Source organism: Poecilia mexicana, unplaced genomic scaffold (genome assembly GCF_051168715.1).
Source record: "Poecilia mexicana isolate PSO_F unplaced genomic scaffold, ASM5116871v1 scaffold_4, whole genome shotgun sequence".
NCBI lineage: Eukaryota > Metazoa > Chordata > Actinopteri > Cyprinodontiformes > Poeciliidae > Poecilia > Poecilia mexicana.
The window spans coordinates 9,945,693-9,971,003 of NW_028263373.1; the positions used below are offsets into that span (position 1 = coordinate 9,945,693).

At 41.7% G+C, this 25,311-nt stretch overlaps 1 protein-coding gene across 3 annotated transcripts in view; it reads right to left on the reverse strand.

Moving 5' to 3' along the window:
- ssbp4 (single stranded DNA binding protein 4) overlaps window positions 1–25,311 on the reverse strand; it is a 111,690-nt gene that overhangs the window by 69,787 nt on the left and 16,592 nt on the right. For all 3 annotated transcript variants that reach the window (XM_014991513.2, XM_088004919.1, XM_014991514.2), the window contains exons 3-4: window positions 20,784–20,845; window positions 8,877–8,961 (exon numbers count right to left, since the gene is read on the reverse strand). In XM_014991513.2, coding sequence (XP_014846999.1) covers window positions 8,877–8,961; window positions 20,784–20,845 — 147 coding nt within the window. The remainder of the gene's footprint in view (window positions 1–8,876; window positions 8,962–20,783; window positions 20,846–25,311) is intronic.

Below are 25,311 nucleotides of genomic sequence, written 5' to 3' on the forward strand. Positions count from 1 at the left end.
CCAGCTGGTACTTGAGACTGGTGGACTGGCAGAGCAGTGGCAGACAGAAGACGCTCTCACACACAGACACATGCTGAGTGCCAGGGACACACAGCGCCAGGCTGCAGCGTCTGCCAACAACAAGCCTGCCCACTGTTACAAAGACAGACCGAGCCTGAGGAGCAAGGCCAGGCAGAGTTTGACAGAGGGGCAGGAGCAAAGTAAAAGTGGACCAAGAAAAGGAGAAAGACGGGGCGCCAAAGAGTTATTTACGTTGCTCCTGTGATTTTCAAGGATTTCATTACTCTGGTTTCTTAATTTGCACAGCTTCACTGAGTTGGAAGAGTCAATTTAGTCAGTAGTGGAACTTGTTTTAGACTAAATTACAGCTGTGCAAATCTCCTACCACGCTCAATGTGCTTTTGGTGGTAGCACGAGATGAATAGGACTTCTTAAATCAGCTAAAGATGCTTAAAAGTTGCATCTGGCCATTTTGGTTAGCGAGAACTGCTTTCAATGAAAGCACTTCTTTTCCTGCTACACATGTGTTGATGGTCAGATATTCTCTCTAAACGATAGCTTCCTCCACAAACCAACTCAAGTTGTCCACTTAGGTCCCTTTTGCCGCCTCTGTTTGTTTTGTTAAAGGACTGAGGCAGCTTTTACTCTTCAAGTTCCCTGCGAGGGCGAACACTTACACTCGTGTACGTCATGAAGAGATTTTAGATGTTCTGGGCAGCCAGTTGTTTGGCAGAGACTGAAAAGCTCTGTCCCAATACTTGCACTTTCACCTTTGTGACCTTAAATGCGCAAATCCGTTGAAGGGTACGAGAGCCTAGCGTGCCCCAATTCCTTGGTGGTCTTTTGCCCCCTTTGCACCCTTCATCCAAACTTCAGCTACGTCCACATCCAAGCGGACTTAGGCGAAGTGTATTACCCACAATTCATACCTGCATGAGACATTTTGATTTAAAAGGTGGAAATATGGCAATGTTCATCAAACAAGCTGTATCTGTTTCCGGCCGTGACGTATTGAAATAGTTTTTGTTTCACTTCACTGTACATGTGTGAACACGATCGAATTTTGCTCTGTATTCAACAAGTCATAGAAAAGCATATTTGAACAGTCAGATTTCTCCTGCGATCACTTTGGAAAACAAAAATATCTCTACTGTAAAAATAAAAAATAAATGTTGCACTTGTGCTATATCACATCTTTATTTTCTTTGTCCTACCTTCATACAGTTTTTTTTTAATTGTGTGAGTAAAGACCAAATATAGACCTGCTTAAAATCTAGCAGTCAAACTTCTGTTAAGAAATCAAATACTTCTCATATATATCTAAATAGTCTTGAATATATATAAACTCATACAGCTATATGAGCTCCAGGCTGAGCCGTCTTAATTTAGGAACCTGATGTAAAAGAAGGAAATGGCCTCTGATCTGTCTGTGGGTGTTAACCTACAGGAGTGTATGTTTAAAGATAGTTTCTGCTTCCTTGGATTTGACTGACAATCCCTCTAACTATCATCACAGCTTTAGATCTAATGAGGAATGGCAGTAATAGAGAGCTGCAAGCCCCCCCCCCCACCCCCACCCCCTTTTTTTTTTTTCCTCAGCGAGGAGAAAAGACACGGAGCTTCATAGGCGCAAAAAAGTTGATTCACTGAAAAGAGATTTACTCTGTGAAACTGTGCAATTCTCCATAATTTGAGGACAAAAGTTGAAGGGGAGAAGCAGGAAAAAGCCTTAAAAATGGAATCCATTTTTTTGCCATTTGTGCAGGTTAGAGTGTTGCATAATCACAGCTGACAAAAATGTGATAAATGTAAACCTTTTTTTTTTTTTTTATTATTGAAACTCATTTTATTTCCTGAAATTAGAAAACTGGAGTAGAAATGGTAGTCAAATGAGTTGGCACAGAAGGCAGCATTCGTTCAAAGTGTTCATGGACATTAACGGATAACTGGGTTAGGGAAATTAAATGGGACTGGGATGGATGTAAAGTCTTCAGCCTCCACTATATCTAGATTGATGACATTTACGGCTGGTCTGACTAGCAGGACAGAATGTGGGAGGCTAACACCAAAAGTCAGATAAAATAGGAAAAACGCAAACTTCATAAGGAGTTCCGGGCGTTTTCGGACACTTGTCTCCACCTGAGCATTGTTACATCTTCAAATCCTTTTTATTTTGTGTGTGTGTGTGTGTGTGTGTGTGTGTGTGTGCGTGTGTGTGTGTGTGTGTGTGTGTGTGTGTGTGCGTCTCCGCTGTATCGCCCTGTGTCATTTATCTGTCTTCATGTGTCCGTCTCCATGTCTGTTTCTGTCAAACAGAGATCCAGCAGCTTGTCCTTACAGAGTTGAGATCAAATGCTAAACCGCAGCTCAGCACAAGCCTGCACAGAATGAACCTGCAAGGGAGGCAACCATAAACAATATTTGATCTCGTGCTTCTGTCACTTCTAGACCTCCGCACACAGACACAGCTTGAGGGCAGCATTTTCAGGCTTTGTTGCCTCCCTCAGATAGAGGAAGGCATACACACAGACACAGGAGCGGACTGGCCTTTTTCATTTAGGCTGTAGCAACGGTAAACAACGCCTCACAAAGGCAGCGTCCTCTCGCTCAGCCTGCTGCCTGCACTCCACGTGCTGTTTGATATTAAAAGACAAAACAGGTGTGAATGGAGGAGGAGAGATGGTGCCGGGGATGGTCGGAGGACGGACAGAGTAGGACGCAACGTTATGGTCTAAATCTGGAAAAAACCGGGAGAATCTGTATGAAGAAGATATCAAAGCAAGCCGAGTCCAGGTTGCATCCTCTGTCTATACCCGCTCCTCCTGCAGTATGGGTGTTATTATTATTCCTGCATGTCGTCATGCCGCTTCACTCCTTCCCTCGAGCGAGGAAGCGGGCACCGCTGGCATCCAGCCAGATTAGCCAATCAATCTCCTCCCAGAAAGAGAACGTGGAACAGAGAAGAAAAGAGAGAAAGAGCAGCAGGAGAGGTCTGGAGGAGGGATGGAGAAAAAGACCTGAGAGAAACTGAAGCGGGGCAAGATGGTGTAGGATGAGTAAAATTGTGCCTTTGAAAGAAGAGCAGACTGATAAAGGGAAAAAAAAGAGAAGGAGAGCGGTTGAAAGTGAGCACCTGGTGCAGCAACACAGCAAGCAGCAGTGATGGAAAACACACAGAATGCCGCACACGGCGTCCAGACAAAAGCTCGGCCATCAGCGGTTGTTTACAGAGTGCGGCTCCTCCCCTCCTGCCACCTGTTACTGTGGTTGAGCCGAACAAATGTTTAACCCTCTCAAAAAGTCCCCCAGCAACAGCCAGCAGAGCATCTCCATCCATCCGCAGACTGCCACTCCGAGCTCAGCAGCTCAGCTTAGTGCACTTCTTCCTCCGCATCTATTCATGTGGACTAATCGATCAGGAGCCGAAACGCTAACAGGACGAGTGTCACCAACTACTTTGACCACATGTCAAACACTCCTCTAGTTAAAAAGCTTGACTTGTGTTTCTGCTGGGTTGTGAAATGTAAGGTTTTCTTATATTTACAGTGTTTTCTAAAATTAGAAAACCTTCATTTCTTCCAATGTAAAACCAAAAGTGGAACTGGTTAAAATACCTGACGAGGATAATTTGTAATAAAAGGAGAACAATGATCAGGCTTTGTTTAAAATGTTATGCTGGTCATAGTTCATCACTTTTTGGACCCTTCTTGTTTCAGTACAAACATTTACAGTAAATGTAAACATTTAAAGTAAACTTACTTAGTATTTAAAAATATAAAATTCTCATACAGCCATGAAGATTTAATTTGGATTTTGATAGATACACTTACAGAAAAAGACTGACTGCACAGCAACAGGTGTGTTGAGTGCTTTGTTACTCTCAGATCCATTACTCACTTGATAAGGTTGGTAAGTTAATGCAGCACCAACCACTCAGCAAGTGACTGAATGATTAAATCCACCTATTTAACAGGCAGGTCAAATACTAAAAACCTTATTTTTTACTGATTGGCAAAGCCACTAAAATTGAAAACTGGGACTTTTACATGTCTGCAAACGCATCACTGCTGTGTTTTGATGCAACTTTTTCAGTTTTTTCAAATTTGCAGTCAGCTTAGCTGCTAGAATAACGCAAAGTTTATTTTTAAGTTTCAGTTATCAGAAAGAAAGTCTGAATTCAGTTGTTTACATTTATTATGTCAGAGAAAGCATATAATCAGTGTTTTAATTAACCTTTGACCTGGATACAAGGCTTCTGACTGCTGGCTAGTTTGCATTTCCATGCCAGAGTCGGCGTTCCCTATTAAAATAAAATAAAAAGCAAAACAAACCTCTAAATTATTAATGACTGAATTAAACAAGAAAGTCAAAAGACTCTAATGTGGAGACGCCTCGGCACCATCAGTGCATTTCAAGATATTCAGGAAACAAATAAAATCTGAAACTCAAGATTTAATGTGGTCAATAAACCAATAGCTCACACCATAATAAAACCAATGTAGATTCATTGTGAAACACAGTGAGCAATTTACATAAGTAAAAAAAAAAAATCTGATTTTCACCTTTCAATAACCAGGAAGGCTGTTTTTCATAACTGGAAAAATACTATGAGTAAATCTCTTACAGTAAATTGTTGTCTATTTTTCCTCTTAAGCTTGTCAGAATAAGAACATGGAAAAAAATATCAAGTGAAACAAACAACTCTTCTCTCTACACACAAAATGCTTTTTTGATTTCCTCCTGACTTTTCTGCCAGCTATCATCATCTTCATCAATCGACCAGGAGCTCGCCGGAGTCGGTGAAGTGCTGTGACGCATTTGTGGCACTAAATCTGTGACTCTCCGCAGGCGGTGAACCCAGCCTCGCGAGAGCCGCAGATGTTTGGGGTCACGACCTCCAGCTGGGGCGAAGCAAAAAAGTCTGCAGCGAGGCCGAGCGTGACGTTTCCTGAAAGACTCGGTTTGTCCCAGACCGCGAGAGCGTGTGCGCGCGCTCACACGCCGGCCGAGCGCAAGACAAGAGGCTTCTTCTTTACGCGCCACGGGTGTGTGTGCGCAGATGTGAGTTCCTGTCCGTCCGTAAACATGTTTGCCTTCTTCATCACAAAGCTCGCATGCTTTAATCACTCATATTGCATTACAAAAGACATGCTCTTATAATCAAACACATTTCCTCAACAAAGCGCTCTTTTGAGGATCGTCCAAATTCCCAAAAAGAAAGAGGACTGCAAGATGTGCCAAACTCTTTTAGGAAATAAACATGATTAAAAGGCAATGTGAAGAGGAAGGCTGAAATACAAATCAGAACAATTAAGAGAGGAAAAGATTACTTTGCAAGACTTCAGGCTCTTTATCATACGCTACCTCACTTGGTTTGAGTGTGTGCATTCATTTGCATAAGAGTGTGGGTGTGTGTTATGCACATAAGCCTTGCTGCATGTGGGAGTGTTTACATGCAACCTGTAAAGTGATAAACAGAAAATTCCCGATTTAAAGGTGAAGCCCACCAGCTACCCAGACAGGCAACGGGCTCCAGTTCTGGGACTGCGTCCAGAGATCCAATTCCACCATACTCCCCCTGGATTATCTGTCAACCAGTCTCCCAGATCTCTGGATTAGCACATTATTTTTCAGTATCTCTCCCCAAACTCAAAGGTCTGGTTTTCGAGTCTCCACCACTGCTGTCGGCGAACGACGTGAGACGTGGCTAGAAATCAAGCCGAACCGAGACGGGAGAATCCAGATCTCTAACTAAGACCGCCGCACTCGCTTTACGTTCCCTGGCAACCAAATTAGCTTTAGGGAAACCGGGGATCTAAATTTCAGTTTACGGTACTTTGCTCATATTTTTATCATTGTCATCTCAGTGCAGATATCCCAGAGAAGACAACAGATTACTTCTAAAAGATGAGTCCCGGTCTATCCTTCACACGTTCTCCTTTCGCCATCCTCGTCAAGCGGCACGCAGAACGAAGCGTGTGCAGCTCCTGGGAGCCGTGTTGTTTTTCACTCTGTAATCCGGGCGGACTCGGGGGAACGAGGGATCCGTTATCAGCAAGGGGCCGTGATGGAGACTCGATCAGGCCGTCTGTCTGCGGGGACCGGGGGAGCCGAAGTTAATCAGAGACCGACAGACCCCTCATTACCCCGAGGATTCACACACTGCGACCCTGACGGGCTCTCCATCTCTTCCTGTCGCACAGACACACACTTACAGAAAGCATGAAAGCTCGCTCACACCTTCACCTTCTCTTTTTAGCCATCAGCGGGAGCTCCGCCACACCCTCTGGGATCTTACTTCAGACTAAGTTCAACGCCAAGAATCAGCTGAAAGCCAAAGGAAATACGGCTTAACTCTTTCTTTTTGATCAACATGTCCAGCCCCTCTTTTTAAGGTTACTTTGCGATGCACATTATACAATTAATCTTCAACTCAACATGTTTTCTCAGTTAATGAAATTATGATGTCTATTTATTCATGAAACCCATTTAATCCTTGCGAGGTTTCAGTGAGCTGGTTTCAGTCTGTTAGTGGTCAGCGGCTGAGGGTTTTGGTGCGCTGCACAGAGTCAGACGCACGTCAGTTAAACTAAAGTGCTTGGTTTTGTGTTGTGGGAGGAAGCAGGGCAAACCCAGAGAAAACCCAAACAAGCGTGCAAACTCCACATACAAACCCCTCAGCCAGGACAGAAACTCTGGACTTTCCTATTGCGAAACAAAAGTGTTAACAACTGCAGCATCGAGCACATAAACAGAGGCTTAACAGTTTTGACAGATTAAATTAGCCCTCCATGTTGAACATTCGATTAGTCTGACATCATGAACTTGAAACCAGGCTAAAAGTCAAGCCACACTTCAAGTCTTAAAAAAAACAAAAAAACAATACAATCAGACCTCTTTGTCACTATTTCTGTCCAGTCAAACCCACTGTTGTTTGATTTGAGGTGCATTCACACAGCACTTTTGGATCAAGCAGTCACAACAGCTGGGAATCCGGGGCGCTATTGCAAGAAGCTGCCCAGTGCGAGCATCAAGAGAGGTGGTGTGGCTCTGTGTATAAAAGACAAATGCAGCAAAACAGAAAATAAAAAATAAAAAAAGGCAGCAGAGAACGAAAGAGTATGCTGACCAGCTGGGCTTCCTCAGAAGCAGAGCCAGGTACTGCGAGGATTTAAATGTTTTAAGATCACTTTTTATCTGTCATTTCCTCTCTGTTTCACTGGAAAGTCGTTTTTTTGTTGTTGTTTGTTTTGTTTTCTGCCTATGAGCAAACCACATCAGCGTTCCTTTTGTAACTGAACCAAGACCCCGCATTTTCAACCCGGAGCTTGCTCGTTCGGTTCACAGCAGAGTTCAGATAAAGCTTTCTGCGGAAATGAACTCTCCTGTTTAAAGGGTGCTAACGTGGGGGAACCCCCTAAACTTTAATTTGACACATTTTTCCATGTTTCGTGTCTCTTTCTCTGCTGGCTAATTTTAAGCAGTGAAGGACTTCAGCACATGTGAACAACAGCAGAAGTCAGACCTACACGTTAAGCCATATATTGACCAGCGCTGTCAAACCATAGCCATTAAAGAGCTGACACGCAGGAATCCAGCTGGCCTACCTCTGGAGAAAGGTGTAGGAAATTATATGGCATTTAGATTAATTAGACACAGTTGTCAGACTTAATTAACTACTAGGTTTAATTAACCATGTAATTAATCTTATGGTGGTCCAACACATGTACACGCGCAGACAAGCACGGAGGCAAACACACACACACACCCAACCAGTGCCCACATAGATATGAATAGTTCATGCGCAGCAAATGTAATCTGTTCAGCCGACAAGCGCTCGCACTTTTTTCTGTCAAACCTCACAAGAGAGTTCAGCTGAATGGGTGAATGGCTACGAGCTAAAACAGCCTGAATGAAGAGCGCATGGTAAGAATAGCACCTTTAATCCATTTCAGGTTTAACTCCTGCCCTCGCAGGATGGTAATCTTACAGCTGAAGCAGCAGCAGCTCATTCAGTCAGCATCCGCACACCTATGTAATCCTTTATCAAACACGCGCCAGGTAACACGCTGCCAACGTTTATCGTGGTTCTGACAGGTTGAGGGGAGACAGAGCGGAGTTTCACGTCAAAGTAGTCATTTCAAGAGAAATGTGTGCAACTTTTCAAAAGACGAGAGGGTCAGGAGGGGCCACTGACCCTGACCTTTCCCATCGCCAGGTCCGACCCCGGTAGCCATAACAAGCGTAGCCTGGCAACGTCTCCTGCCTCGTGTGTGTGACTGAGGGTGTTGGTGCCATTCTGTGGTCAGCCTGCTGCTTTGTGTGTTTCCACTTTACTGAAACCATGAGTGGACCAATAAGCAGCCGGGCATTACCCTGACCTCTGACCTCAGGAAGCAGAGAGTGGCTGGGACCAAAGGGGTCGGAGCAGCCAACGGCTAAGCAACAAATATAAGCCGATGTAACAGCAGGAGTGGGAAAAAGAAAATCATTTCTGATTGTGGCAGGCTATATGTGAAGTAGCAGAAATTCAAAGATGGGACTCCAAGGGTTTTTCCATAAAATATGAAGCTGGTGTTCTTGGGTCATGCATTTTTAAAAGCAGAATATTTCAGCCGTCTGCCTCGCAGTCTGTCCCATCCAGCATTAAAGCTGCATCGCATAAACAGTGTCAGAAAACACGGAGCCGCAGCAGCATTATGACAACAATTACGGTCACGCTCTACATGTGCGTGTATGAAATTGTTGGATCTGTACTTGCATGTGTGTGTGTGTGTGTGTGTGTGTGTGTGTGTGTGTGTGTGTGTGTGTGTGTGTGTGTGTGTGTGTGTGTGTGTGTTGGCCATGCTGGAGCAGTATCGGTGGAGTTCACTCACATAGTCATGGAAAGCCTTGGCCTCGCTGGAATGTTCGCATGTCTCCCTCCGGTCCGGGGCGGCGCAGTACAGATCCCAGAATACACTGTGAACACGGGACAAGACAGCGACAACAGTGAGAACGTCTACCAAATCTGCAGACAGATTTGTGCGCAACACACGGAAGGGTAAAACAAACCTCCATGATGGCAAAAACATAGCATAAGCGATACACAAGCAGGAATGGAGTTAAGTGATCAAATATTCCTGTAAATTTTTTTTTTTTTTTTGTCGACCTTTGTACAATTCAGATAGAAACGCATACCAAAATCAAACCAAGAAACCTTTACAACTTTTTGCTTCCTTAAGCTTCTTTTCCATGATGAAAATGAATTAATAAAGATTTACAGATAACCTGCATTTGCCTTTAACCTCTTGTAAATATATGAAATATGCCAACAATAACTCAACTCAGATCAAGAAAAGGAGGCGCAGAGTGAGGTGTGTGTGCAAACAAAGTGCAAAGCATTTGGTGAAATCAGAAAAAATATATGAGTCATTCATGACACTTTTACTTGCATAATAACACTCTGTCTGAAATATTTCAGTCTGGATAAATTGTTTCCCACTAAACTAAAATCTGCATAACTAAACATATTTAATGTCATTTGGTTACAAAAGTGTTGGAAATTTCTGCTGCAGGCATATTAGCCTTTATAGTAATAATACATCATCAGTAGTGATAATGGTAGCAATAGCCAAAACTGCAGTACTACTAGTTTTAACAGAAGCAATTTGAGTAGGAATAATAATAGTAACAGAAATAGTAGCTACATTAATATCTATAATATTAGTAGTAATAGCAATTACATTAAAAGTAGTAATAATAATGTCATCTGAAGTAACTGTTGTAGTTCTTATAGTACTAACAATACTGTTAATAGGTGCCATGATGACAGCAGCATTAATAATAGCAATAACAGCGGTATCAGTTGTTGGTAACCATGGTAATAACATCAGTAGTAACAAACTGTGCTTCATATACTATCATATATTGTCATGATTCGTGTTTCTGTATATTTATTTTAAGGTTTTTCTGTGTTCAGTTTATGTCCTGTTAGTCTCTGTTTCTGCGTCTTCCCTGTTGATTGCTTCCCAGGTGTGTCTCATTCCCTGATTGCCCTCCCTGTGTATTTAAGTCCACCTGTTGTCTTTGTCTCTTGTCGGGTCCTCGTCTTATGTCAGTTGTTGTCTGTGTCGGCTCTCCAGTAGAACTGTTTAAGTCCTGGTTAGCTTGCTCCATGTTCAGTCTGTCGTCAGTTGCTACCGGTATTTAGCTGTGTGCTAAACTCTCTGCCGTGTCGCCTGTATTTGGACTGTTTGAGCCTTTATTCATCATTAAATTCATCATTTTCTTCACAACCTCGGTCTCAGCGATCATCCTCACCATCTCTCAAACCACCACTCCTTGACATATATGCAATATAATCTCTGAAATACTTCTGAAAAGAAGAACACCTTAAGCCTTAAACCCAGAGTCTTTCCCCTCCTGCTTCCATAGTTTAACAGTACATGAAGCTCAAAGCTACAGGTACATTTTAGTTCATATTTTAAAAAGTTTTACTTATTAAATCCAGAGTTTTACATCTCAGAAAGCTCATTAGAGTTCCCCCTTCCTTCCCACTTCAGAAACTTAGAGTGATCTCCAAAGAGCTGTTAGCATGAAGGACCTCCAGATGCTCCTCTCTGCCCGCCCTGCCGACCTGCAGGTTACTGACCAATCAGCTCTGATTATGTTACTTACTGTCCAATCAGCCGTCCTCATATAATTTAACTAGAGCAGGTCCAGTCCTCCAGGGCAACAGGGGCCACAAGGTCCCACTCCAAATGGGCCCTTAATTACTGCACTGAAATTAAGTACTTGGTAAGGCAGTCCATATAAAGCACATCTCCTTCCTCACAGTATTGATTTTACGGACCATGCATTTGGAGATCTCAGGAGGGAACATTTTTGCAGTTTTTTAAAGGTGCAAATAAGCTGTTAGCTGTCTTATTTTTGTTGATGGAGGGACGCCACCATAACATTTGTCAAAAGAAAGAAAATATCAATTATTGTCAGAAAGTGCCGCAGTTGCATTCTGCCCTATTTATTTATTTTTTTTAAACACAGCTGATTGATAATTTATGTGGTCCTTCTTTGTTTTGATTTTTTTTTTTACTATTTGAGGGATTCAACAAGATAAAGGTCCGACAAAAGGTGTCCTAAAATGAAAAACATGAATAAACATCCCATGTAAACCCTGTAGTACACCATAAAAAAAAAAGCTCAAATTGAAATGTGCCATTAAATTATTTCAACTTTTAGAAGAGAGTCATTGCCCTTGGGTGCTTAGCGCGCATCGGAGTACTTTCAAGACATCAAGGTGCGCCGAAGAACAGACAGAGACCACGCATTGTGTGCTCTCCTGTCACTTCACAATAAAGCCGGCGTACATTATCATATCTATCGGTCGGCGTTAAAGAGATTGCTGCGCCGTCGGAGACGAGCCGCGGCAAGGAGGCGCGACCATCGCAAATCCAATCGGCTCTCTGGGAAATGAAATGTGACTCGGGTTAGAGTTTGTTACGGGGGAAGACACCACCGGGTCGGTGGTGCAGCGGGGGGTAAGGTGATTTAACACCTCCTGCCCTGTGAAGTCGATAATATATTGCAATTTGAACAGCTGACCCGCGTGCCTCCGCGCCTCGCAGGGAAATCTCATACACGCCACGTCTCTGTAGCGTAATCTGAGGAAGAATCACTGTTGGGATGAGAGTAAACGTGCAAACCGAGACTTTCATTATTCCGATATTATTTTGAGGTTGACATTTTTCTGCAGCGCTGGAAGTGAGGCAGGTGAGGGGAAGTTTAGGGTGCGAGGATGAATCCGAAAGTTTCAATGCATCCATCATTCTTTGTCACATTACGACCACAAACTTTGTGTATTTAAAGTAATGAAATGAAATGAAATTTATTCGAACATGATACAAATATAAAAATAAAATAGTGCACAGTAACAAGAAGTGCATAAAAAAGAAGAGAAAATACAGGTTTTTTGTTTCAGTTAACATATCATTTAAAAATGAAAGTAGCATTTTTGTTTTATAGATCAGAACAAAGAAACACAGCTGTAAAGTGGAAGCAAAATAGTACGGCCTTTTAAAAAATGCTTGAAATTAAGAATCTGAAAATGCATATATTTTCAGCCTCCTGTACTTTGAGGCCACTCATCCATCCATCCATCCATCCATCCATCCATCCATCCATCCATCCATCCATCCGGAATCTTCTTTTTTTCAGCATTGACCAATATCTAACGATCCTTGGAACATAGATTAACTGGTAAATCAAGATCTTTGTTTTTTTTTTTTTTTTTTTGGTTGAACTGCCTCAAGCTGTTTCTTCACTGCAGCTGACCTGAGCAGTGTCGGCGTCACTGCAGATCTCTGATACCCCAACAAATAATCCAGTGCAACCAATTGCCTTTAGAAGTGCTCTAATTAGTCAATAGAGTCAAACTGTGTGTAGTTTTCTCTCAGTATAAACCCAGCAGCTCTGTGAAGCGTTTCAGACGCGACCATCCACCTCAACCAACAGACTAGGGAAGAAACGGAAAAAGGTCCGTGGTAACTCTAAAGGAGGTGCAGAAATCCACAGCTCAGCAGGAAGAATCTGATAACAAGAACTATTAGTTGCAGCCAAAAAAAATCTGTAAAAGAAAAAAAAAAGCCATTGTTGGAAGAATGTCACAATGAATGGAGATGAGATCAAAAACCTAAAGGGTCAAACCAAAGCAACGATGGCGGAGAAGAACAGCTATTTCAAGGAAATGATAATTGATGAGCTGCAACATCTAATTTTACTTTCCGTGTTATTGGAAAGAAGGAACAGAAGGTGTTGAAGGGGGCGTTCGCCCGCCGCACCGGACCAGAACCAATCAAATGGAGTTCAGAGTTCTGGTCCGTCGGTACGGACATTCATCAGAACCGGCTGGTTGAGTAGTAAAACATCGACTTCAGAGTGAGAAATACGTGTGGCAGCATCATGCTGTGAGGATGCTTTGACTCAACACGGACGGGAAAGCTGATCTGAACTGGAGGGAAAATAAGAGCGGATGAGAACAACGCTGGAAGTAAACCTGCAAAAAAAAAAAGGGCTGCAAAAATATGTATTATTTGATTTGTGTAATTGTGTGAGAACACTTGTTCAAAGAGCTCCTTGTCAAAGAATAATTTCTGTCAGTAGCTGGAACAGATAAGGCTATTTTCCTGCAGGATCACATTCAGGCAGGAAAGCAACATGAAGCATAGAGTTAAATGGTTTTGATCAAACAATATTCAAGTATTAAGATTAACTAAGTCTGATAAAGAATGTGTGTCAGTTTCTACAGATGTAAAAGACTAGCAGCTATAATTACAGACAGTAATGTCCGAGAGCGGCTGAATTCAACTACATCCCACACTTTTCAGATTTCTATTTTTCAAAAATAAATACCAAAAACCACAAATCCTTCTCCTTCCACTTCACAACTCGGATCTGGTATTTGTGGGCGTATCACCTAAACTCCCATTAAAATTCAAGACCAGAGGGTTACTGATGCTTCTCCTAGGCACATTGTACCCTATGAAGGGGCTGAAAGCCTTTCAGCACAAACCTGACAATCGCAGCACAATTTGGAGGGAAAACCTGTGTCAAAGTTGTTGTCACATCCTTTTAAAGAGACGCTAATCTGTAGAAATTATCAGGGAAGTCAACATTCACAGTTAATTAGCACAAGCAATCAACAAGAAATCTGATACTCCTACACACCCTTGTAACAGCAACATTTCTATCCAATTATCTAATCATCTCAATCTAATCATCTCATCATGGGAAGCTCTTTATGGTCTTAAGGGAAGTAACTGGTGTTTGAGCCACACATCTCTGCTCCAAGGTTGGAAAGTTTAACTGCTCTTTACTTTTGAAGTGCTACAGGAGAGATTTGGATCCAGCTCCTTTATTTAGATGAAAAGTGAGTATAAGATAGCTGCGTGAGTGCAAACACACTCACACGCATGTGCACTTTGCTTCGAGGACAGAGGAGGAAGGGGATTAGCGTCCGTGCATCCAGGAGAAGACAATTACTAAAATGAAATGCCATCACGATAATTATTTGTAATTAACTGCGGCCTGTCAAAGCCAGCGGTTACAGTGCGCTTTTCTTTTTTATTCCCCCCCCCCCATTATAATAAGGAGAACAAACAAAGATGGAGAGGGAAAGCCGAACAGACGAGTCCATATGATAATCCTGTCTGTGTCAGCTGGTCAGTCAGCAGAAAGAGAAACAGACATTAAGAGGAAGGCAGGCAGAGCATGAATGAAAGAAACAGTGAAATAAAATTACACAGAGCCAACGGAGCTCATCTTATCAGAACAGACTCTTCTTAATGGGACAGAAATGTTAGAATCAAAGCGAGGAGGTGGAGAAAACACAACCTCTCCAATTCTTCTTGCAGCCCTGAACAGCAGACACTCTCCTTGCCGGTATATAATATGCATTCATCAAGCAGGTGGAAGCAATAACAATACTGTAACATGAAACTATGGGAAACTACCATTACATTGCGGGTAATAAAATCAGCAGATTACATCATGCAAGAGAACCACTGGCTCAAAATGAACACACAGACGTCGGTGGACTTGTGGTTTTGTGCGGCTCTCAGACAAATATTCCAAAAGAGCCAATCATTGTGGAAGCAGTTTATAAAAAAAACAGACACAAAAGGTCACGCTTCAGGCCATTTATTGTATAATTTAATGGAATTAGCGCTAATGAAGGACCGTTTTAAAGCCACTTGCCATACTTTGCTGTAAAATCAGTCAAAGTGAGCTTAGATATAGTTTGTTACATGCAGAACATGACATTGTCAGCTTCCTTTTTATTATTTTAGGATAAATCAATATGCAATCAAGATGAAATCTACGCCGCCCAAAGACAAGCTTCCCTGTACATTCGCCCCTGAGTCTTTGTTTGCTGAACTTTGACCCCGAGGTCAGGAAGCTGCAAAGATTTCAGGAAAATCTGTCAAATATTTTAGCTCAAATTGAAGTTTTTACCCCCCCAAACCTGGAACGTAACCCAAATACTTTCAAGTGTTTTTGAAACCTGTCAAAACTCTTCCCGATAGTGTCCCAATCAGATCATTTCTTGTGTCTCTTATTTATTTTATTTTACGTTTTATGTGTGAATAAAACGCTCTCCTCAGCAGACCTTTTGAGAACATTGTCCAAGAACACAATATTATAAATGCACAAAGAATTGAGTGTAACTCAATTTGTAAAACAGCATCTATCACAAAAAAACATCTGTTAAAATGTAAGTGACAAAAATTAATTCATATGAATCTAGTGTTTTACAACTTTGGCAAGAATGAGTCTATTTATTTATTTATTTATTTTGTGTGTGTATATTTGTTTTAAACCAATAGATTAATGGCTGCAAAATGTAAGTACAAACAAAAATCTATAAAGAAACATTTTTTTCATAGAATTGTACAAAATATTAAACTATTTGCACCTTTAGCTTCTCAAGAAAAAAAAAAAGATCAACATATTTTCTGGATAATTGGACTTAATAAGAGTATATTACTGGGACGTTGTGAAGTTAAGCCAGTCAGTGCTGATCTAAGATGGAATTACAATTATTAAAATTGCTCATATTAAGAGTCTTCATGAAAAAAACACACGAAACTAAGAAGAATAAGGTCATAAATTAGTCAGGGAGGAAGCGATGGAGTCTAATTCTTCTGGAAGTGAAGAACGCTTTCCGCTGTCTCTGATCCTCAGACGTAGGAATTCCTGCTAGAGGCCATCAAAGTGAGATATCTACATAATGCTGTTGGCCTGTGGTTTATGGTGAAGGGCGGTGTGAGTGTTTACGAGGGCGGGGGTCAGGGGGAAGGGTGCTGGAGACTCAGAGGCAATCCAGTGAAAACTGGTTAAAGCAATCGATTCTGGGATAAAAAAGGAGACAACTAGCATCGGCCAATAGAGAGGCGGCTAATGACACAATCAACACCTGCAGCCTTCACTGAGCCCTTTCTTTATCCCTCCACCCATAACAACAGATGTGGATGAGTGACCCCCACCAGCACTCCCTCTCCCAAGGTCTCTCCACTTTTTTCTCTCTTGTTGGATCTCCCCCGCCCCCCACCCCCCAAACCCACCCACCTTTACCGTCCTACAGGAAACAGCGTTTGAGAAAAGAAAAAAGGAAAAACCTGCACACCAAGGAGCTGAAGAGGAGACAGTGGGGGTGGGGCCGGGGTGACGGTGGGGTCGGGGTCTTAGGTTTGGCTGTTTAACACAAAAGAGGCTGGAATGCAAAGAGTTAATCCGTTCGGGGGTCTCTCTCTTCCGCAAACAAAGGGACGGGCCTTCAGACAAAGGTTGAGGGAGGAGGAGCGGTGGGTGAGGGATGAGGGAGGTTGGTGGCTTTTCTGCCATCTGGAGCTTTTGTTTTGAGGGATGCTGGAGGTTGGAGGTGGGGAGGGGGGCGTGAGCTGGGTGGCACAAAGGTGGAGACGGGGGCTCCGCCTCCCGTCCTCAAGCAGCCGACCCCTCCGCTCCCCAGACTCCACGCGCAGCCGGGATGGAGTCTGGGCCCACGTGCTCCGCGGCCCAGACAGACGCCCCTCAGCTAGGTCACACTACACTGGAGAGTGCCCTCCATAGCCCAGATAATCATCTCCCTCCACTCCCAGGCCAGTGTCATCTCCCAACGCCAATGAAATACATCAGTACAGTTACGACACACACTCAAGAGTGCTTGGTTTTCCTTTCTGCTTTCCGCTTTCACTCACACACACACACGCATGCACACACACAAACGCCCTCTCGCTGGCTGCAGCAGAGTAGAGAGCAAACTAATGCTGCACTGTGTGTTTGCGAATGTCACTCTGTCAGTGTGACTGGTGGCTGTCAGACTGAGAGAAGCCAGGCTCTTTAAGGGCCATTATGAGCCGTGTCAACAGGCTGCACAATCACAACACACACGGGGGCAAGGAGAGGATGAATGAATGAAGCCGCATGTCCGGGTTTATTACACAGGGTTGGCCGGGGGGCTTTGGGGATGAGCGGGATAGCATGAATGACAAACAAAGCGGACCCTGTCAAAGCTCTCATCCCCTCTTCTCGGCTCTCGTGCTGCCTGGCCAAGGATCCAACCTGCCTGACTCGAATGCCAGCCGGATTCTTTGTCTGCTCCAGTTCCTGTTCCTTTTTCTGTCCTGCCTGCTTTCTCCTCTCCCTGCCAAAAACTTATCTTTCAATCTGACAGACACATTTTCTGCTCTCTGTTTTGCTCTCAGGAATCATCTGTTGACCGGAGCTGGACAATTTTCAGCCCGACCAACTCTGATTGATCAGAAATGTGTTTTCATACCGTAAGAAAGGAGACACAAAGTTCAATGGTGTACAACATTAAAGAGGTGTGTTTCCTGTTTAAGGTCTCTCTGATCACACAAATGTGATCAGACCGTGCAACACCAACAGAGCCACTGCTGCCGTCAAACTGAAAACACAGATTTTAAACTCTCTCCAAGTTTTTTATTCGATGTAAAGAGAAAAATTATAGTTTTATTCTGGTAGTATAAACAATCTTGGTGTAAAGGCAGACCCGTCTTTGTCTATAGTTGAATCAGCTTTAAGTTGTAGGTCAAGCAGAAGCCAACACACATCGAGATTGATTAGCCCCTTTAGTTATCTTATCAGTATTTATTTTGGCTTATACTGAAAGTCTCACAGGTTTATTTAGCGTGTTTTGAAGAGTAGCAGCTAAAAAAAAACTCACCAGTACGAAGTTTTGTGCTGGGAAACAGTTTTACTGTCCCTGCAGTTTTACTTTGAACCACTGGTTCATATCATCAACCTACAATATGTTCACTTTTTCAAGTTCCCAAAAAGTTCTTTGAGCACAAGTGTGGCTATTATTATTGTAATGAACACCAAATATTTTTCAAACCATTGTCTAGACCCACATCTGTGTGTATCTCTGGTAGTCACTAAGTAGGAGGCAGAAAACACCCTGGACAGGTCAAACTCTCCATCACAGGGCAACACAATAAAACATGGACACACTTACGCTAAAGTATAAATTAACAAAAAGGTGAATTGCAATGACTCTCAAATCGAAAAGGAGAAGTTGTGCTTCAAAAAGTATAACAGACATGCATATTTATGTGGGTTGTGTAATGTCTGCAGTTCATTCAGGCTGTAAGAGAGTGAGCGAGAGCAAAACTTTCAGCAGGTAACAGAGAAAGTTGAACTGAAATTGACCATTTTGAACTTTCCATATCAGAGTTAATGTAAGAATCAACACAATCTGTGTAGGACACAGAAAATCTACGGCTGTACTAATGGAAATGCGCTTACCGCTAATATAGGATGCTGATAACAGTTTGAGACATTAACGCAGCAGCCACGTTTTGTTGGAATCGGCTAAATTCAACGCATTTAGCCGCATCTGTTTTATTGTCAAAGACCTAGAATTCACAACAACATTTCTGTCTGAGGCTTTTTTCTTTTCTCCCACTCATGATGAGCATTTGTGTCAGTCTCTAAGTCCATTGACACAGCTCTTGCAGGCAGACAGAAAAACACATTCCTCCATTTGTGCAGCATTAAACGATTTGACAGACTTATTTGACGAGTCTGAAAGGACATAAACCCACATCAGAGGCTTTGTTTTACGACACAGAGCTTCAGGTTGAAGTCTGTAAGTTCTGGTGATGGCAGCAGCTTTTTTCCAGCCATGAGGCCAACACACAGTGACAGGGACAGGTGCATGAAAACCTTCTGCAAACAACAGCGGGCTTCGGCTGACTAACCCGCTCATGCAACCTCCCCGCCCCTAACATGGTCAGCAGTTACAGCAATCACAGAGGATGGGACACACAGAGGCTTTGGGAGTTTTTTTTTTTCATTAAAATAAAAATTCAAGCAGACAGTCAAAAAGCAGAAGATGTTCTGGTTTTACATTTTGTGGCAGTAGTTTGAATGTATTCCTATGTAACGAGTGAATTAAATGATACGAAAACAACTTTAAATCCATTGGAGATCCATGAAGGGTTAGTCCTGACTATTTTAAGAAAGCAACTATTCGCATGCGCTCCATATCATCAGATGACTCCTGAACATCCCCACTCTCTTATATGTGTCCTCTATTCTCATTTGTTAACAAATAGCACTTCTATAAAGCTGGACTCTAGAGTTCGGGAATCACACATTTGTATTTACAAACGATGTGTGCTAATTGCTAGAATAGCGTCACTTTAAATCTGAATGGAAGGAAAGTCGAACTGAAACCTCATGGGACGTCTGCATTTGAGTGATAGCAGAAAGGAAAGCCCTTAGGTAATATTACTCTATTGCTGATGAGAGAAAGAAACTCGCCAAATATTTTTTTCCTCGAGTGTCTAATAGTAGAGTAAGAGGCTGATCAAACTCCTCTCCTTTGGAATCGCCTAATAGTTCCTGTCCGTAAAGCAGACGCCCCTTTCAAAACGAGGCTTGAAACTTTTCCTTTTGATGAGCTTGAAGGAGATCTCGGCTGTCTTTGCTGACCACACTCTGCTTCTTTCTGTTACATTACATTGGTGAATTATCTTTGAATTATTAGGGTCATATTTGTCTTCTGTCTGTATTTTCTTTCAACAGAAGAAAATGCAGAGACAGTCCTTTTTCTTCAAAAGGACAAATCATTTTCTACCTTTGAGCTCCCTAAATAAAGACCTAATGGAGCTCCTGCTCCTATAAACTCAGTGTACACTGCAAAAAACACCAAATCTTATCACATAGTTTTGTCTAGTTTTTAGCGCAAATATCTAAGTACACTTGAAATAAGACTAAACTAATCTAAAAGTAACTTTTCATTAAGATATAAGCGCTTCTTCTAAGTCAATATTTCATATGTGAAAAGTTCTAATTTTTTCCCTCGTAACAAGACACTGTTATCGTGCTGTAAGTGAAATAATCTGCCAGTGGAATCAGTGCTTTTTCATCAAGACTAAGAAATTATTGCCTTAAAATGAGCTACATCTTACTTAAAAGTTTCTTGTAAGTCAGTTTTGCTTTATTTCAAGATATTTGAACTAGAAACTAGACCAGAATACTTGTAAAGACTTTGTGTTTTTGCAGTGTAGGCTTTCTGATGTCTCTTCAGTGTTTCACTGCATTTTATTTCTGTCTGGACTGAACTATTAGACAAGCTATTTATTCCATTAGTTCTGTGTATTTAACTTTTTTTTTCTGTTCTGCAAAAAACAACTCCTGCGTTGTGGGTCTGTGTTTTGGTTATCTGTCTCTTTTCTGTCCCCGTAAAACTCAGACAGTCACAGGAAATGGCTGATAAACTTCCTGTTTTTGAGCTTTGCTAAGAGTTAGTGTTTGTAGTAGTTGTAATGTGAATTTATAGCTAAAGCTATTCGGTTAACTTTTATCATTACAAGTGTGTCGTAGTGTAAAATGTGGTCTCTGTGCCACATTCACAGGAGGGGCTGGGGAGTTATTGGGGTTCAGTCACAACAACCACAGTGATTGGAGGAATTGTCAGTGATTTTTGACATTAACTGAACGGTGAACACTTCACAGAGAGACGCCACAAGAAGCTCAGTTGTCAATCAGGACACCAGGAGATGATGTTGTTGCCGTACCTGCAATTACTGCCTCCATTTCACCCCTGCACATTCATTCAAACCTTTAAGATTACCTCTTTGGTATAAACACGAGACCCTTAAAAAGAATCGTGTGGGTGTGTGTGTGTGTGTGCGTGTGTGTGCGTGTGTGCGTGTGTGTGTGTGTGTGTGTGGCCGAGCAAAGAAACAAAAGTGAGAGGATGAATGAACACATACCACCACCACGAGTGTAAAAATCCTGGCGGTTCCCCGAGTGTGATATTCTTCTCCCATCGGATCTGCGAGAAACAGGGAAAGAGGAAGAACATTCAGGGCAAGAGAGAAAGGAGAAGAATGAAAAATTAGATACTGCAGCATGTTTTATTCATAATGTAACCATTTTGCTTAACGTTCCTCCCAACTTTAGGCTGACAGAGCGACACTCTGGGAGAAATAATCGGCCGGGGAGTGATCTATAGCGCAGAGCAGACGAGTTCGCGGGTAAGACAGTGTGACTGTCTTGAAGCAGCAGTGCTCTCCGCTGCCCTCAGAAAACCAGCCAAGCTCCTGCCTGTATCTGGACTCCGAGATAAGATCCAATGAGAGATAGTCGACCAACTGCCTGCTGCACACGCGACCGCTGACACGGCTCCACACACATAAGCAGCAAAGATTCAGGGCCTCTACATACAGTCTAAGGCCATGTGAAGACAGCATGACAGGGCTGAGATTTCTCTACTTTTTTATTTATTTTTTTCTATATGTGCTCTGTATCAAAAAAAAAAAAGTAGAAAAAAACAGATACAAGCCCCAGGTTTCTATTAAAGTGTCTATCCTACAGATTTCCCCAGTGCCACTTATAATGATGTGAGGTGCGGCGCGTTGTTGTGGGCCTGTTGATTTAATGCTGCTAAAGAGCTGAGTGCTGCACTGTGCAGGAGAGCAGAGTGCGGCGAAGTCCTCTCGGGGACCGGCGGCGCGTTGTGTGGATACCATAAACGTGAGTGAGTGCGTGCGCTTCCCGCTCGAGGAGGAACAGAGGCTAATTAAGGCCGGAGAGGCCCGGTTGATAGCGCGCTCATTAGATGAGCAGGTGTGTCTGTGTGGGACCTTAAGTTTATCTGCAAACTATACAAAGTCCCTAATCTATTAAAAACATATTTGTGATTGGTCACGTGGGTATTACACTGTATAATTTTTCTTTAAAGTCTCGATAAAACCATGTCGAACAAACATTTCGAGAGCAATTTGCCAGGCGTCGGATGGCTCCCGCTTGTCACTTCATGCAAAGTGAGTTTGTATAATGACACAAAGTTGTGTTTTCCTTGTCTGGATGAATGAGTGTCTTCCTGCGGATATCAGGAGGGGAAGCTCTCGAGAGGACAGTTACGACTTTTACATATTTTGATGCACAAGCAGCAGGTGGCTTGGTCAGCAACGTCTCTCCACCAGCAACTAGACCAATGCTGTCTCTTCTGATGGATGGCAGCAATCTCAAGCACAATATTGATTTCCAGTTCAAATGAGTACCACAGCGTTAACATATCTCGGTTTTACAACATTAAACCATTCTTGCACGTCCGGCTGCATTTACAGTGATTGATATGGATGTCCAAGGTATAAACACTAGCAGGAAAAAAAAACCATATCTGTAGTTGTTGCTAAGATGCGTAAAGCTAATTACCCTGCTACCTATGCACACCTTTTGAATCAGCTTGCACCAGTAGTCGTTAATGCAGTTGGTAAATCTGGGGGAAAAAAATAAAACTCAATTGTGGCCCATTACATGATCTCCCTGCCTCAGATCATCTCTAAGCGTAGTTATGCCAACTTTATATATCTGTGTTACCAATCGGTCAAAGACTACTACAGTCAGCGAGTCAGTGTGTCAACAATGTCACTCCAACTTAATGCAGATAAGACAGCAGGGATTGTTTATGGTCCCAAAAATTCAAGAGTAGAAATCACTTGACTGCACTGTTTTTTTAAATAAGCTTAAAAAGCATTGCCAAGATAAAGTGTTTCCTATTAAAACAGGACAATAAAAACCTGGTGTGCTGTTTTTAATGTTTTTTGTTGTTGTTGTTTTTCAGCACTTAAGACCTTTTACTTGAAAGTAATCTGACAGGCAGAGAGAAGAGGAGTAAAGACATGCGGCAGTCAAACTCGGGACAGCCACTCTAACCACTGTGCCATGTTGTAATGGTTTCTTTACTGGTCTCTGAAAATCAATCAGACAGGCACAGACAAGTATGTGTGTTACTGCTGCTCCCGAAAAGTCCATGTTTATTGGAGATCATTGGTGCAGCTCTCAGCTGTATCAGGATTGGGAATGTTACTTCTGCTGTCTGATCACGTCTCAAAGTATAAAATAAAACTCTAATGCTATATAAAGTTTTACCCAAACTCATCAGAAGAGGAGTTCATGCTGTCACTCTATACATTTGACGCAACAACGTCAAATGTATAGAGAAGTGAGGCATTTGTAGTATTTCCCTATGATCTAATGTCTTCCTATCCTGCTAAAACAATTTAGTGAAAAACTTATCAGAAAGCCCCAAAATGCCCAAAAATTCCATGTAGTAATAATACAACATTGCAAACCTTTTCAAATAAATGGTAACACACTGGAAATATTTTAGAAAGCCTTAACAGTATCAATAAATGGACACAATCCTCATGCTGGGCACTCACAGATATAATATTATTTGAGACAACTCCATCCAAAAGACTTAGTTTCAATACCATGTGTGCATGTGTACACACCATGAGAGTTTGTCTGTGAATATGCAGTGTTAATTCAGATCTGTGTTTGTGTGCCTCTGGTTGCCTGCGACCCTGAATTTCACCCCTTTCCAGCAGCCCGACGATAAAACTTAAATCTCTGGGAGAAGATTCACCCGTAAGGCCTCTGAAATTATCAAAGCTTTCTGCAGCCTCACTGCTTTATCTCACAGTGCTGCTCTCCCCATCGTACTCAGATTTGTGTTCTTCACATATATATATAAAAATACATCAAAATCTTTTTTTTTTCCTCCAAATTTAAAATGCCAACAGTCATCACAATGTTGTTGAGGTCAAATATGATATCTTTTGTTTGGTTATTTTTTTCAATTCTTTAAATCAAAAATCTCAAAAATGTTGGTTTAATTTGAACCATTTTAGACTTTTTGAAAGTTTTTTCAGAGGGGATAGAGAGATGAAAGAATAATGCAACATTAGAACAATAACATATTGATATTATTGCGAGTAATTGGAGTTAATTTATCCGATTGTGTTAAGCCTTTATTTGCCAGCTTTCCACTTTAAATTCTTATTTACTGAACAGGGTGCATATTAAAGTACACACTTAAGCAGAGCTTGGTACAAGTACTTTTACCAACATCTGCTGCACTATAATAATAATAAAAAAAAACATCTGCTGCACTGGGCTTTTTCAAACTGTATAGTGGCTTCTGATTTGTGAAGCCATTATACAGTTTGAAGACACAGGATGAAGATGTTTTTATATCACACTTTATATTCTTTCAATCAATAACTGTATCAACAAAAAGCATGCTCTGAGATACATGTTTTGAATCAAGTTTAACTCAGATAAGGATTTGTGCTTCAAAGCATGAATGCATATAGCGCTGTATTATCTCCATTTACGCATCAAAGGAAGTGATTCAGAACGAACATCTTCAGAAAAGAAACTGCATCCCTTTTTTTTATGGTCTAAGTTTGTTACATTTAAGTACTAAGTTAAAACTAAGTTTACACAACTTAGTTTTTCTATGCCAAGAAGTAAAATCCAACTTGGCAGGTCGGAGCTCCAAAAGCCTGATCATCTCTAACAGATTTTGCCACCAGATTTAAGTCTTATTGATCATCCTAAGCGGTCGAGTAATCATTTATTTCCCAGGTACAATCAAGTAGCTGTTGCCTTCATTTGTTATGAAAATTATGTATACATCAAAAGCTACTTAAAAGAAATTTGACTTTGTAATTTAATGCCTCAAAAATGGGCCTGTGTCTTTTTAAGAAAGTCCTGCTCTCTCTTTGTGGAAATATGCAGCGTGTTGCAAGAGCAGGCATTTAGGTTGCCATGGAGATTCAAGAAGTGAGTCAAAGCAACACGCCGGGGTCTTTTCTGGTGACAGGATGACATTAAAACATGATTTAAACATGATTTTGCATCATAAGCCCCCTTTAGAAGGACTTTTCCTGCAGATGTTTGGTTGACTCTTGTGGAGTACCTCAAGGTTTAGTCCTTGGTCTCCCTCTTTTTTGTAACAGTTACCATAAAATACAACATTCATGGAGATAACATCCAGTGCCATTTTGACCTAGATTATGTTATTTATTTCACTATAGGCTCTTTAATAAAGAACCAAATATGTTTTCTATTTTTTTTAGATATGGCAGATCGTAACACAACTTAATTGGTTTATAACATTAAATGACAAGTATGTGCCAACTCATAGCTTTATCAAAGTGGACCCCCGTCATAAGGACTAGTGTGTTTCTTTTAGCAGATAAATTTCACCATACATATAGCAGATATTATTTGAATAGCGCAATAGTGCAGTTTCAGTATCTGAGATGGGAAATAATGACTTACATTTACCTGAATAAAGCTTTGAATAAAATTAGTCTTACGGCACCCTTCTTTTTATTTTTGAGAAAAATTATTTTTGAAGTATCATGAGTCTTAATTACGAAAATATTTCAACAACATCCACCTCTGATCATTTAACACATTAAAGAATAGTACACTGTAGCC